Source organism: Emydura macquarii, unplaced genomic scaffold (assembly GCF_026122565.2).
Source record: "Emydura macquarii macquarii isolate MOO-44397 ecotype Brisbane River unplaced genomic scaffold, CSIRO-AGI_Emac_v2 contig_1451, whole genome shotgun sequence".
Classification (NCBI taxonomy): domain Eukaryota; kingdom Metazoa; phylum Chordata; order Testudines; family Chelidae; genus Emydura; species Emydura macquarii.
Window position 1 is genome coordinate 21,186,116 of NW_027131588.1, and position 14,895 is coordinate 21,201,010.

Consider the following 14,895-nt stretch of genomic DNA (forward strand, 5'->3'; position numbering starts at 1 on the left):
AAGAACAATTAAAGGGCGTTCTCGTCTCAGCGCCAGGGTGTGGATCTCTTCCCCGTCACATGAATTGTTTTCTACCCATGTTCTGTCACTAAGAGGGCCACAAGCAGAAGGAGGGCAAAATACAGAGTGCGTTGCGTTCCTGCAGTACAGTTCTGCAGAGTGACGAAGCTAGAGGAACGCTAGTACCGTGTGAAAGGAGAATTTGGCCTTAAATGGGCTTCCCTCCTTTTGCTAGCGGCCCACGCCCCATTGGTGCAAAGTAGAGTAACAATGATAATTGGTAGGTAATCATTAATTAAGCACTGGAACGCAGTTGAGATGTAGGGACAGAAAGGCGGGAGGTCTCTGCTACTGTCATTGACAGTTAGCCAGCGTTTCTCACTGCAGGCCCTGGAGAGCAGTGTATATTTATTTTAAGTGGTTAGGGGAAAAAAAAACCAGCTACAGGGCTCAGGTCAAGAAGGAAGCCGCAAGGACGCAGTGCAACCAGAGTGTTTATTCTGAACTGAGAACGCACTGGAGGCTTGGCCTCTGCGCTCAGCCCACTAAAACACAGCCGTGGCCCCGGGCGTAACAGCAACACCCAGCCCCAGCCTTTTGTGATGCTGCCGGGAGCGAGGAGGGCTGTGCAAATCATCTGGCCTCCAGCCGCCTCGCCGTGGCCAGGCAGGGTTTGCTCACTTCTGGGCTGGCCCACGGGCATTGGCCCAGACAGCAAGAGAGCAGATAATAAATGAAAGGAAGTGCTTCAGGACGCGTCTAGCTTGAACCTTCTCCTCAGCCCACCGCGTCCCGGCCGCCGCAGCTTAGCTAAAAAGAGCGGGTCAGAATACACCTCTTGCTTTGATTGGGCTCAGGCTAACACAGCTTCCCCCTGCTGCCAGAGAGTGTCTCCTATGCCAGCGCTCGCTCCTCCGGGAGCCGGCGGCGCTAACCCGACTCCTGGCTGCACTCAGATGTTGCTAGCGCTGGGCTTGCAGCGTGAGTGCTGGATCTACTAACGCAGCGGGGACTCGACTATAGACCACTCGGTTGCCCAAATTCCTGCCCAGGGCCACTGATATGTGCAGACACCTCTGCCTCCAGCCAGGAACTGATCCCAACCCCCCTCCGCCACGTGGCTCTCTGCAGCCGTCAGCAGGGGCATGTCGCTGACACAGTTCTTGGACGGCCCCCGCTTTGGAGCAGCGGGAGACCATGGCGCGTGCATCTCTGCGGTGCACCAGCTTGCGCTCCTTTTCCCTTGCGCGGAGGTTCAGGCTGCACTTCTCCCCCTCCTTTTTATTTACTCTTCGCCCATCGATGGCCCCAAAAAAGTCCCTGGACCACCTCGTCGTCAGCCTCCTCCTTGCCCGGGCCAAGGTAGCCTATCACGGGCGAGGAGGAGCAGGAGGTTGGATGGAGGAATTCTTTGTGCCCGTGGGGCCCGTTTTCGTTCCACTTGTCCATTCATGTCTCCAGGCAGAGTTCCCCTGGCCTGCTCCCATTCGCTACCCGGACTCCTTGGAGGAACAGCAGGCCCTGCCGGGGGTTCTCTGCGTGGGGCCGCCCCCCCCCCAAACCTCACTGCCAAGTCGACGCCCAGCACTCCAGTCCTGCTTTTTCATTTGCTGGCCCCTGGAATGAGTTGGTCCCTTGGTTGGGTAAAAGTGGGAGGATCCCATGGGAGAATCCCACAGGAACCATCTCTCACATCTGTCTCTCTAACCACGAGCACTGCTCGGCTGTTGGGAGATCCCTCAGACCCCAGAATGTCTTTAAGGATGGGCGTGAGAGGCTCCCCTGCAGGAGCAGTAGCCAGATGGCCCAGGTGGCTGCTTGGCCCTCTTCAGAGTGTGGCCATGGTTATCAGTCACTCTCCTTGGCAGGCCCACCATCGCTCACCGTGCTGGACTCAGCAGTGGCGCCAGAAGCCAGTGGAGCCCCTGGCCCAGCTGCAGCCCCACGGTTGAGGCGGGGGGGGGGGGGGGGGGTGGCTAGGCCCATCGTAGCCAGGGGTGGAATGGAGGAGGGCAGTCCTGGTGAGCCCATAGGCAGGGCTTGAGCACAGGTAGGGCTCAGCCGGTCCGCGTGGCGCCTGGGCAAGGGGGCTGCTCCTCCCAGCTGGGCCCAGGGGAGACGGGCAGCAGGAATCTGTCCCCAGACAGGCTCTGTCGGGCCAGGGAGCAGAGGAACCGTCCACCCGCTGGCTCATGGGGCAGGTCTCCGGCCTGTGTTACACAGCAGGTCAGGCTGGATGGGTCCCGTGGTCCCTCCCGGCCTTGGTCTGTATGCAGTGGAGGCTGGAGAAGCACAGAGGGGCACAGTCTGCAATGGCGCTGTGCTAATTCACACCGGCCGAGGCGCTGCCCCAGGGAGGTGAAGCCCAACTTTACACAGCAGCTGTATCTTCACTAGCCCCACAGGCCATGGCCACGGAGCAGGCGGGAGGGCAGCGAACGCCCAGGGGCTGGTAACACGCTGCTGTCAGAGTTACGGCACCATGGCGGTAACGACCAGGCGCCCTGGCTCCGGCACCGGTCCCCCCATTGCTACCCGGGTGGCGAAGCAGTGATGGGCGACTGAATTAAGGGGCCCCATTTCCTTAGGGTAGCTGCTGTTTGAGTGATGTATGGATCCCGGGTCTCGTGACGCCCAGGCCGGATCCCTGGCTGCAGAGCCGCTCCTCGCCTTCCTGCAGCATTGTGGGATCATCGCTGCCTGCACTGCCCGAAGCGCTTGTGACAACTGACGCTTGTTGTCAAAGGTATTTAGGCACCGCATGATACAAATCGGTGCCTAGGGGGAGTTTCAACCTGTCTGCATCTTTATGCACCTAACTATGTATAAAAACCTGACCCTGACAGCTCTTCCTGGTTGTCCCTTCTTTTGCTGAAAGCACAGAGGGCTTATTCTGTCGGAGAGCCCCCGAGACAGCTTGTTTGGGATGGGAAGCGCACAAGCCCTTTCTGCTCCACGAGTGGTTTTTAAAGATTATGGGGCAGCACACGTTGCGCTCTCTCCCTCTCCATGGCGAAGTTGCTCCTGGGTACAGCTCGCCTCTTGCCGCTATTCAAAGGCTCAGGGCTGGAAAGGTTTTATCGCCCGGGTTTGCCGTGTCATCCGTAATGTTTTGCAGCGTCAAGGCTCATTTATCAAGTTTCAACAGGCTGCAGGAGAGCTAGCGCGGCCCTCCCCCCCCCCCCCCCCCCCCCCGGCCTGGTGCACGCAGAGGAAACCCAGCCAGGCCTCAGTGTGAGCAGCGCTGCTTACTCAGCAGTTTTGCAGCATCTGCATCATTTCAGAGCCCCTACACACACACACACACACACACACACACACACACACACACACACACACACACACACACACACACACACACACACACACACCCCCCCCCCCCCCCCGGTCGGTCAAAAGTGAGTGGCTGGCAGTCACGCAGGGCATGGATAAGCCTGTCTCGCAGGAAGGGCTTGGAAGGCTGCTGGGCCCAGATGCACAGGGGCTGGCGGGGGGCGGGGAGAAGTGGTGGCCCCCTTTAGCCCAGTGGTTAAGGAGGTGGGAGACCCCAGTTCACGGCCTCCTCTGTCTGATGAGGAAAAGGGATTTGAACAGAGATTTCCCGTCTCAGGCACGTGCTCTAACCTCCCGGCTGGTGGGTTTTCAGAGGGGTAGGGGGTTTAAATCCCTCCTCTTGGAGCCATGTGAGTGGCCCCAGGGGAATCTTTCGGCACAGAGTGAACTCATGGGCCTACCGCGTTTGGAAGCAGCTGAGTGGGGGTTTTGTGGATCACCGTCCGAGGGGCTTTGACCTCCGAGGTAGGACTCCGCAGGCGGGGGAAGAGGGCAGCCCATCGCAGCTGCCTGGGTCCTGACTTACTGCTGGCAAGAATTCCATTTTAAAAATGCCACATGCACACAACTTAAAGAGTGCCCGGGCTGAGAGCGGGTGCCAGCTGGGGCGCGGTATAGAAGGGATGATAAAACAGGTGTACGGTACTGCTCCAATCACTAGAGTATCACCACGGTTGCCCACATTTCACCGATGGGGAAACCGAGGCACGGGGGGAGGGGGGGGGAACTTGCCCAAGGTCACCAGCAGAGCCAGTCATGGAGCGCAGGCCTTCCGGGTCCCAGGCTAGTGCTCGAGCCCCTGGGCTACCACATCCCCCCCACCTGCGCAGTCCCCGGGGGCTCCGCCCACACTGGGCTGGGGCTGTGGCAGCCCGTTGATAGCGGGAGGGCCTGACGCTGTCTGATTAAGGGCGAGGCTGAAAAATGCAGCATTGAGGGAGCAGAATGGCAGGCCCGGTTCTTGCCCAGTGGGTGTTCCCTGCATTCCCGAGCCTCCGCCTGCTGTGCTAGAGCCACACCATGCACAGGCTTGTGAGTAATTTAGCGGAGGAACTAGCCGCTCAGCGAGCAGGATCTGCACGGGAGACTGTGCCCAGTCACAAGTCTTTCCCCCTGGGCAAAGCTAGTCGGCGTTAAAGGCTCCAGCCCCCTGGGAGTTGAGAAACACAAGTGTCCTCTGGGAGTACAATCCACCCATGTGCTGACACCCAATGACCAGGGACGGCCCACTTAAGACCTCAGACACGAGCCCTTTGCCAAGGGGCTGAGCCCCCCCACCACACACACACACACACACACACACACACACACACACACACACACACACACACCCTTATTAAACACAAAGGTCCCTACACCCAAAGCATCACTTCCTATTTTAGGAGCGCTACTTGTCGTGGAGCAGCAACAGGACAGGACGTGGGCCCAGGCTCACCCAGCTTGGGGCCGTGATAAGGAGAAGAGTCTTAGCAGCCCCGTGGCCAGGCCAGATAAGCCATGGTGGGTGGGCGGGCTGTGTTTTTCTCCACTGCTCCTCTGGCAGCATGTAGCCCGAGGAGCCCCGGAGGTCCTTCCTGCACAGCTAAGCTGCTTTTTGAGCTAAAACCCAGAACCACAGCAACAAACGGCAAAGAAAAATGGAGGGTTTCGAAAAGGAGCATTCTTACTCCGAGTCTTCCCAGCAGCCTCCACCAGCCGGCGAGGAGTACTCAGTGCCAGGTAACATTACAAAAGTATTGCTTAACGGCATGACCGGGTAGAACAGGAGCTTGTGATAGTCCTAATGCATCGCTAAAATCACTAGCGGAAAAGATAACATTGCAACTCACTCACAGACAAAGAGAGTTAAATGATCAAAAGTGCAGCAGGTGCTTGGTACACAGAATACGGACGAAACAGAGGGTTACCTGCCCAAAGAAACAGTGAGGTTATTTTTCCCTTTGTCGCGAAGGGTAAAAGCATTTTAAAATGCTTAGACTCCTGAGCCACTGCAAATATCCAGTAGGGTTATACAGAATTGTATGCCTTTTTGATCTGGACTTTACTTTGTCAAAGTCTTTGTGCATCTTTCTCCGGCGATGCTCTTTTGTTATGTGACATGGGCGTTTTGCATCAGGTTCCTGTCCTGTAAGTGAGATGGTCAATGGAAAGCGTTGCCCTGTGGTGTGACACCCCATTAGTGCTTTAACCTGCATGCGAGTCTTGGAACCAAGGGTCTAGTAAAACCTCTGCAGGGGGAGGGTTTTCAAGCATGCAGCTGAAGTCAGAGATCCCAGAATATTTTAAGCAACAAGACAGTTTGCCATTCCCGCTTAAACAGACCCCACACGAGCAACAGGTGAACGTCAGACTCCAGATTACAAATGCCACCCTACGGCGACTAACCCTCATCAGTTGGCTCATCAGCCTTTCAGTCCTGTCATGTCCTAATGAAAGACAAGCAGGCGGCAGGTCTCCCATCAGTCGAAGATAATTTGTTTAGGCTGATGTGGGAAGGTGGCAAAGGCTATTTTGCACTTATGCTGAGAAAAATATTCTCGGCTTTTTGTTTGTTTGTTTGGGAGACACTTCTGACTCTCTCTTAGCTCACAAAAAGAAAGAAGGAGTCGATCTGAGTTACCCATGCAAAGTACAATGTGTGTCAGCAGCTAAATGCACCTGGTTTAATGACCATCAGTGAATTCATGCCTTCAGTCCTGTGCGTGTCCTTCTACCATTCGACATAACCACAGCCTCCCCGGACAATATCTCCTGCGGCTTCGCGATTTGGCAGGCCACAGGTTACCCACCGCTCACCGTGGTAGAGCATGTCCCTACAGTCATTCCTTTGGAAGGGGGTATTGTTGGTAGGTTGGTCAATGTGCCGTTTTTGGACATTTAGAACATGGTATTTCACGACATTGATGGGCTGAGAATCGAGGACAGCCGTGGCCTCGGTCCATGAATACAAAGCTATGGCGCACACACCACTTACTGCATCTTGTCCGCTTTCTAGTATTCTTTTAAGGCAGCTGTTAGATGCCGCATTCCCCACTGCTGACTCCTCACCTCCCCTTGCTGGAGGGGTCAGAGATCCATTATTCTGCCCGACTGGCACATCCCCCGCCCTGCGTCTCACCGTCTAGCGTTGTGCTGGGAGCTCGAGGATGAGCCTTGGCGATGCTGCATTTGCAACTGCTGAGGTATAGGGAGGGAAAACACAAGGTGTGCGCCTATGAACCAAGTCACCCTGCTGGGGGAGCACGTGGTGATTCCTTTCCTAACAGGCAGGTGGCCCTAGCCCAAGGATAGCCTAGGGACGGGGACTCAGGATTGGGGCAGAAATCCTGGCCCCAGTGAAGTCAATGTGCGCCTGGGCAAGTCACCCAGGCCAAAGCAGATGCAGAGAGGATTAATTCATGAACGGGTGACGTGCCCACTTGAGTCCTCACACTGGGTTTAAGTGGGGCCATGTGCTGGGCCCTGCACAGCGGGGAATTGTTCCCCCCTTTCTGCAAACACCTGTCAGCCCCTGGAGTCACTCTGGGCCTGTCCACACGGCAGCTAGACACCCGCGGCTGGCCTGTGCCAGCTGCCTGGGGCTGTTTCACTGCAATGGAGATGTTCTGGCTCAGACTGGGTCTGCAGGCCGAGCTCCAGGACTCTCTCCCCCCCCCTCGCAGGGTCCTAGAGCCCAGACTCCAGCCCCAGCCCAACCCTCTACATCACAATTAAGCAGCCCCTTAGCCCAAGCCAGCCAGCATGGGCTAGCCGCAGGTGTCTCACTGCAGTGTAGACAGACTCCGTGATGATCATTATTCCCTGCCGCGGGTGCTCAGCCGTGGTCAGACAGGAACGTTCCTGTGCCCGGATGGGCTGGCCGAAACCTGGTAGGCCTCCGTCCCACTGGGTGCCAAGCACGCTGGACCTGCTCCAACAGAGCCCTGGGACTCATGCCTGTCTGTGAGCCTCCCGTCACGGCTGCTCGCCCCCCCCCCGAGCATTCAGACTGCGTCCCCGTTCTATGTCACAGCCGGGCCGCTCACAGGACCAAGCCCTTCCCCGGGAGGGGACGGATGAGAAGAGCCAAGCGCGAGCACCTGCTGCGGCGTTCCTGAGGCTAATCCTGAATTCTCATCCCTGCCAGCTCTCACAGCTCTAGAGAAGCGGCCCATGTCGTTACCCCCCTTTCACAGATGGGGAACAGCCACAGAAGGGAAGTAGGAACGGCCAGAGTGGCTCAGCCCCATGGTCCACCTAGCCCAGCGTCCTGGCTTCCACCAGCGGCCAGTGTCCAGTGCTTTGGAGGGAATGGACGGACCAGGGTAATCATCATGGGATCCATCCCCTGGCATCCACTCCCAGCTTCTGGCAGTCAGGCTAGGGACACCCACAGCACAGGGGTGTGTCCCTGCCCGCCTTGGCTAATAGCCATGGATGGATCTAGCTTCCAGGAACTGAACTAGTCCTTTTGCGAACCCCGTTCAAAGAGAATTCCCCAGGGCCACCCAGCAGGCCAGTGGCAGAGCTGGGATTAGAAGGACTCCCGGACCAGGGTGTCTCCACTTGGCCCCTGAACACTGAGCGCGGGTAAAGCTGGGGAAACGTCAGGGAGTCACGCACGCTTGGCATCTCTCCAAATGCTGGCAGCCCAGTCAGAGCCAAGGGAGCCTAATGAACAGGCAGGGAGGGGAAAGGCAGAATGACACCCAGCCACCCCAACAGGCGTCAGGCTAACAGCTGTGCAGGCTTTCCAACCAGCTGCTCTGCGGGGATGCAATGTTCTGCTGATCCCTTGTGCTGGGCACAGCCCCCCCTTGCTGCCCTGCGTGTGCTATTGTCCAAGGAGCTGGGCATGTCAGCCCACGCCCAGAGCACCACTGATTTCATTCAGGTGTTATTTTGAAGCATGAAGAATGCGATCCCCCGCCCCCTGATCCGCAGCCTCTTCCGTCCCGGGGTTATTTACATGGCAACTGGCTGGGGAGACTCCCTTCCCGTATCAAGCCTGGCCCCGGAGAGCTCCAGCTAGATTCACCTTGCTGGTGCCAGAGCATCACTAGGGTAGGAAGAATGATCACAGCCACGGCACCACACTGACCACGGGTTTGTTCTTGTAGGTGTCATCATCACGCGCCGCTTGAGAGACCGAGAGCTGCTCAGGAAAAGGAAAGCAGAGGCGCAGGAGAAAGATACTGTCCAGTGGGTTCTGGGGTAAATTATACTCACACCACAGGGGAGTTTTATCTTAGAGACAGGGGAACACCTGCCGGGCATCTCCGCCCATGCATGGCATGGCAGCACCCGCCGGGCGCTAGGCTGGGCCCTGGATTGTGTGTGCACCCAGGGAAGGGGTGGCAGAAGAACGGCTTTGCACTGTTATGGGGTGTCCCCTCCTGCAGAGCTGGAAGTGGGGTGAGCCTGATCCCCCAATGTACCAGCCAGCACAGCTGAGCTGGTGCTGGGGGGGAGAGAATCTGCCTGCTGGGATAGGCCGTCACCTTCTAGCTCCCCACCGCTGAGAGCCACGGGGCTGTAACTCAGTCAGCGCCTCCAAGGGCGACTCCTGGGATGGTGCTGCCTTGCTCAGGCCTGGGCCTAACGGCCCGGTCTAGCCCCGTCCCTTTGAACATGCACCACATAGGACAAGGATCTGTACTTCGGCAGTGGAACATGGCTCCCTGGGGGGAGGCGGCTGGATGGGACATGGGGGGAAACAAAGAAAAGAAAGGACCCCCCCCATCCAAATCTTCCACTGGTCAACCATAGACCGACGGGAGTTCAGTGATCACCAACAAAGCACCTGGAGGAAGTGAACCCTCTGCCCACTGCGGGCCCGGCCCGTTTTAGCTCTCCAAATCAGGGCTGAGTAGCGCTTCGCCCAGGCACGGCCTCGAGCTGGCCCCTCCACCCAGGGGAGCAGCCCCGCCGGGACCTGCTGGGAATAGGAGCCGGAGCCACCAGGAGGTTTTTCCATAGGGTTGAACTGGCAGCTGCCGCAGAGAGCAGGGCTCCAGACCCTGCGGGCCACAGGGTATTCTGCAGCGGGACAGAACGTGAACGGGCTCATATCTGCCCCAGGCTCGCTCATGCAGATGCATCCCCCAGCCAGTCGCCAGCACCCTCTAGCCAGTCCCAGCTATAACTGGCTACGCTGCAGCCTCCTCATCTCCCTCTAGCCCCACTGACCCGGGCCCCGCCCCCCCCCACATCGTCCCCACCTCCTCCAGCACCCCAGACCCCCTCCAACCTACCCACCCCCCTCTGCCGGCCCCAGCCCAGCACTGCCAAGTCACGTGCCGCCCCACGTCCTAGCCGGGTGTGGGCTGCGAGCTGACTTGTGTTGGGATGAGCAGCTTAGCGGGCATGCGCAAAGCAGCCCCTTAACTCATTGCACAGACTGTCAGACAGGGAGCCAGACAAACCTGGGCAGCTGTGGGGGCCCCTGGCAGGGAGCAGGAATTGTGATGGGGGGGTAGTAAGGGGGAAGGTCATGCTGCCTCCCAAGGCTGCTCCTGCCTCCTTGCTCGGGGCTGGGCCATCTAGCCTCACCGCCGGGGAGCACACAGCCCCAGCTCAGGGCACCTGCCTCCCCGCGCTCTGACACAGCAACACCTCTTCTGGGTAGAGACCCACCCATCTCACTCCCTCCTGGCCAGAGCGCTCAGCTCCCTGCGAGCCCCCCAGCAGCCGGGCTGCCTACCTCCTTTCCCGTTCTCCTGCGAGAACAAGGCCGCCCAGTCATGTGCTGCTTCAGTTTGCTAAATTCCTTCCCACTCTCCCCTAAGGATTGGGGCCCCCTGGGAGCAGAGCTCCCGGCCGTTTGATGGCTCAGAAGGAAGGCCCTGCGTCGGTTTACGCTCAGGATGTTTAACCAAACGTCCTTCCTTTGACTGCCGGTCCCTGGAGAATCCAGGGTGAACCAGTATACGTGGGCCTCTGTCCAGGCGGTGGTACCTCTCCCGAGGTGTTACAACCTGTAGGACTTTTGCCTAATCGTGCAGAAAATTGCCCCCTCACACATGCAGTTTCGCGGCTGGCAGATCTGAACAGCTGTTCCCAACATCCGCCATGGCTGCAGTCCCCGCTCCGGAGGGGCTAAGAAAGCGCTGGCCCCACACGGGTGGGGGCTGCAGGCAAACCCTTGGGTCAGACTGTTGACAAAACGCTTGGCTTTAGACATCAGCCCCTCTCTCCCGGGCAGATCCGAATTCTCCAGCTGTTTTGCATCAATGCAGAGGAAAGGCTGGGTTGTTGGCCGTGATGAATTACCGTCCCAGGTAGCAACTGCTTTCCTGGAATAGCAAGTTTGCCCACATCTGTGTTGCAGAGACAAAGGGGAGAGGCACCAGGGCCCATGCCGGGTCCATCTACAGACTCGATCAGTCCCAGATCACACCAGTCACACCCCAATCCATACAGCCAGCATCGTGCTGCGGGTCAGGGTGTGACCAGTGTGATCTGGGACCGATAGAGCTGTGTCAGCCAAAGCCCCTAGTACAGACAGCTACAGCAGCAGAATTATACTTTGGCCAGAACAGTTGATTTTCCCTGGGGGACAGGGCTTGCAGTGGGAAGGAGGAGGAGTAGCTGGAATAAGCTATGCCAGCAGCAGTGCAGGTGTAGCTGTGTCCAGACTAGGAGGTCTTTGCCAGCATGGCACAGCGGTACAGCTACACCGACAAAGCGCTCTGTGTAGGGGAATCCAACTCGTGCCTCCCATTGAAGGTGCCTGACAGCTGGGGGCTTCCCTCCCTACACGCCTGGGAGGGTCGTCCCCGTGCGAGATGCTGTAATGTCTCGGCAGGGAGCGGCGTAAGAGCACACGGCCCAAGAGGGGCCGAGTTGCTGGGAGAGGAAGAGGCCGAAGGCAGCTTAGAGAACCGGAGCCGGCGCTGGAAGTGCCGGAGGAGATGGAGAAGGAGCCAGCAGAGAAAGCACCGGCATCTCCAGAGCACCACGAGCAGCCCCCCGTGCCTGCCGCTCAAGAGCTGTCCGGGGGGACTCAGCAGGAGGTGGCAGAGGGGCCCCCAGGGGAGGATGTTCTGCACCCAGCAGGTAACGGTCGGGGACACCCTCCCGCTCCCCCCGGGATCAGAGCATGTGTGTGGAGAACTCTCCCCTTGCTGCACCGTTGGGGAGGACAGTGTAGTCAACCCCAAATGCTCAAAATCATGAGTCAGGCTCACCAAAAAAAATCACGAGAGGTGTGAAAAACAACAGATGTAGGGTTCTTTTTATTTGCCTTTGGAAGCCATTTGTTTCAAAACGTGACCCCACTGCCCCCTTTCTCCACAGCCACAAGGGCTAGAAACTTACTTTTTCTTTAAGAACGAAGTCTGAAATCACCCCATAGCCACCTGACTCCAGGAGCTGGAGCTTTAAGGGGGGGGGGAAAACATCCTCCTGAGACTCCTGACAAAACCATGAGAGCTGGCGGCACCGGTCCGAGGAGAGGAACGGCCCAGTCGGTCAACGAAGCATTGACTCAGCAGAGTACTTTGGGTCATTGCCTCCGTCTACCAGCCGAGTCTCTTCCTCCCTCAAGCCTGCCTACGTACACGGCTGTGAGAAGCTACAGCAACCCCCTGTCCCGCTTGCAGAGCCTGGCCTGGCCACCGGTGCCCCCGGGGGGGAAATGGAGCGCTAGGCCTGTGGGGGGATTTCCCTACACCGAGGGGTCCCAGGCAGTCCGTGCACAAGGGGCAGAGCCAAGCAGGGCCTGGGGCCTGTGTGTCTGGGCAACAAGAAGGGGCGTCCGAGGCCAGTCCCCCACCGGAACCCATTCCTCACCAGTGCAGCCTGAACGTGGCAGGGGTGGGGATTCGGAGGGCCAGTGTTGCTCACCCCACAGGGCCCCCGTAGAACAGGCATGGGGACGACAGGTCCCTGCATCGCCTCTTCCCGGCTCACCAGCGTCACCGGCAGCGGCGCTGGACTTCGGTTTTTCGAGATCAGGCCATTCACAATTCTTCCATGGGGGGCGCTACATGACGATTTGGGCTGAGGGTCCCAGAGCTGACTAAGGGAGTCGGGTGCCCATTTCCCATTGAAGTCTGAGATCCATTTGAGACCCTGCCCTGCAGTGGTGCCGAGTGCCAGCCACCCCCATTGACCTCAGCTGGCGTCCAGAGCTCTTGAAAGTCAGGCCCCAAGGGCCCAATCTTGCATCAAGGGCCCACTGACCTTTCTGGGTCTCTGTTTGGGGGGCAAGGGTCCACCCCATTGCAGGCTGGGGCCTGTGCACAAAGCCCTTCTGTACATGGAGAAGTCTTTGTAAGCAGAGGCCAGCATCCTAGCTCCCACTGCTTTGCAGTGTCACGCCTCCCCACTCACAGATCTTCAGTCAGGCCCCAAAAGTCACAGCACCTCAAAACATAGGGGCGTCCTGGGGTCTACTCACCATTGGGGCATCCCCTCCTGGGTCCCCCCTGGGGATTAGCTGGCTCCAGCTCTGACACCCCTCCTGGCAGTTCCTTGCCTCCGGGTCTCCCCTTTCTCTGGGTCTCTTTCTTCACAACCTGCGGCCAGGTCACGATAGTCCTCCCCTTCCAGGGTATCAACGTCTCTCCAGACAGTCGTCCTAGGCAGGATGAGCACCAGCGCCCACTCCACACCACTTCCCTCGTGGCTGGTAGGGAAACCTAGGCCCACGCGCTCCTTCAGCAGCCGGTCCAGGGACCCCATACCTGCAACTGCGTTCCGCTTTCCTTCAGCCCGTTGATCTTTCTCTGGACGACTTCCTACCTCTCAGCTCTGCCTTCTGGTCACCCCCCTTTCTGGCTTTGCCAGTCCAAATACCCTCCTCCCAGGCAGTAGCTGCAGGGTACTTGGCACAGTAACCCCCAAACCCATCCCTTCTCCCAGGGAGTGACTGCAGACCGCTTTCCTCACCACCCATTTTTTGCTGCTAACTTCCTGGCTTCTTTTTAACCCAGCCCAGCTCCTTCCCCAGCTGGCTTTCGTCCAGGGGCAGTTTAATTAGCCTAATTTACTCCTTCAAGGTTTGTGTGGGGATGACACCCAGTGACAAAGGGTAGAAACCATTTTTTTCTTTAAATAAAAGCTGAGATTCTCAAGCTCTCACATGCTTCCAGGAGTTGGGGAGTTAAGGAAAATACTGTGACACTCAACGTAGACATGGCTTTTTTTTTTTGTATTTTATAGAGCTCGGAGAAGCACCAAGGTCAGAAGAAGCAGGAATATCAGAGGCTTTGAACGTCCCTCTGGAAAATGACCACACAGATAACGGATACGTCCCCTCCGTTTTATTTTGATTTATTTTTTTAAATTCCCATTGCTGTGGCCAAACTCCAACCACTGTAGAATGATTGAGATCTGCTATTCCTGTGTGAGCAATAAAAACGAAACACTTGCACCATTGCCTTCCATCACTGGTATTTTGCCTACCTAGGAATACTGGGGAAATCTGTTCACTTTTTTTGTTTTGTTTTGCAAAATAATATCCCTCTAAAACTCAGCAGCCATGTGCTCTCGACTACACCACAGACCTTGGGGAGTCTCTTCCAACTCCTCCCCCCCCCAAGCCCCCGCCAGCCCCTATTCCCATTGAAGCACGGGGTTTCCATGGCAGAGCAGCTTTGTGCAGTTTGCAGGCTTGGGCCTCGCAACATAGACGTAGCACTCAGGCAGCACCGAGGAGCCATCTTTTATCCAGCTTTCCGGTTGCTGATGAACATATAACTACAGCTTAGCTTTGCTTCACACGGCTCTCCCATCCCAGGCAGCCCGTGGGGAGATGGGTGCTGCCTGAATTTAACTGCCTGTCCCGGCAGCTGTGGTATTTATCTCTAGCCGTGCCGAATCTTAGGTCTTTCCGAAGTCTCTTCGCTTTGATCTATATTTTGTACTTTTCCTTCGTGGCCCCTCCTCTGCTTCCTGCTGCCCCTTGGCGGGCCGCGAGGGAAGCTGTAGCTGTGTTCCACTTTCCGGGGTCGAACTCACCCAGACACTCCCTCGTTAGCTGCTTGGCATAGACCGTGCACCTTGGACATGGCTTCCTGGGGACAGCCCAGAGCACACAGGCCAGGCCAGTGACGGGACAAGGAACGCACTGATGGCGTCCCAGAGGCTTTCAGAGGGACAAGGCAGTGTTTAATGTAAGCGGATAGCCCTGTGTGGATAAAAGGGAGACGGTGAGCTGCTGTCTCACTGAGCAGGCTAACTTTTCCAAATGTGGATGTCTACACATCGGTGTCTTCATAAACCCAGCCTGGCTCCAGAAGCGCGGAGACGCCACGGTTCCTGAGGAAATCAATGTGGTCTGCAGAGGTGCCCATCTCTGAAAATGAGCCCCCTAAACTCACGGCCTAAGCCAACACGCACTGAGCCCAGGAAAGCCCAGACTTGCTGCTGGTTTCCGGGGGAGCTGCGGGAGGCCCTCTAACTGCTTACCTCTGGGGACCCTGAGTCTGAAGTTTGGCCACCGGGCCTGATTTCAGAGATGCTGAACAGCTGCAACTCCTGGCTAAGCCGACACGAGCCGTGGAGCTCCGCACCTGTGAGAACGGGGCCCACTGTGCGAGGACCTGCTGCAGCACCTGCTTAGCTGAGGGCATTCGG

General features: G+C 57.7%; 1 protein-coding gene across 2 annotated transcripts; it reads left to right on the forward strand.

Moving 5' to 3' along the window:
- Window positions 1-4,883: 4,883 nt before the first annotated feature.
- HEMGN (hemogen) lies at window positions 4,884-13,688 on the forward strand. Of its 2 annotated transcripts, none has more exons than XM_067553460.1 (4): window positions 4,884-5,052; window positions 8,433-8,526; window positions 11,120-11,370; window positions 13,480-13,688. In XM_067553460.1, exons 1-4 carry the CDS (start codon window positions 4,971-4,973, stop codon window positions 13,587-13,589), a joined length of 537 nt encoding a protein of 178 aa, XP_067409561.1. In that variant the 5' UTR covers window positions 4,884-4,970; the 3' UTR covers window positions 13,590-13,688. The 2 variants fall into 2 exon arrangements, with proteins under 2 accessions (XP_067409561.1, XP_067409562.1); XM_067553461.1 differs by having other exon boundaries at window positions 8,433-8,514.
- The last annotated feature ends 1,207 nt before the right edge of the window (window positions 13,689-14,895 follow it).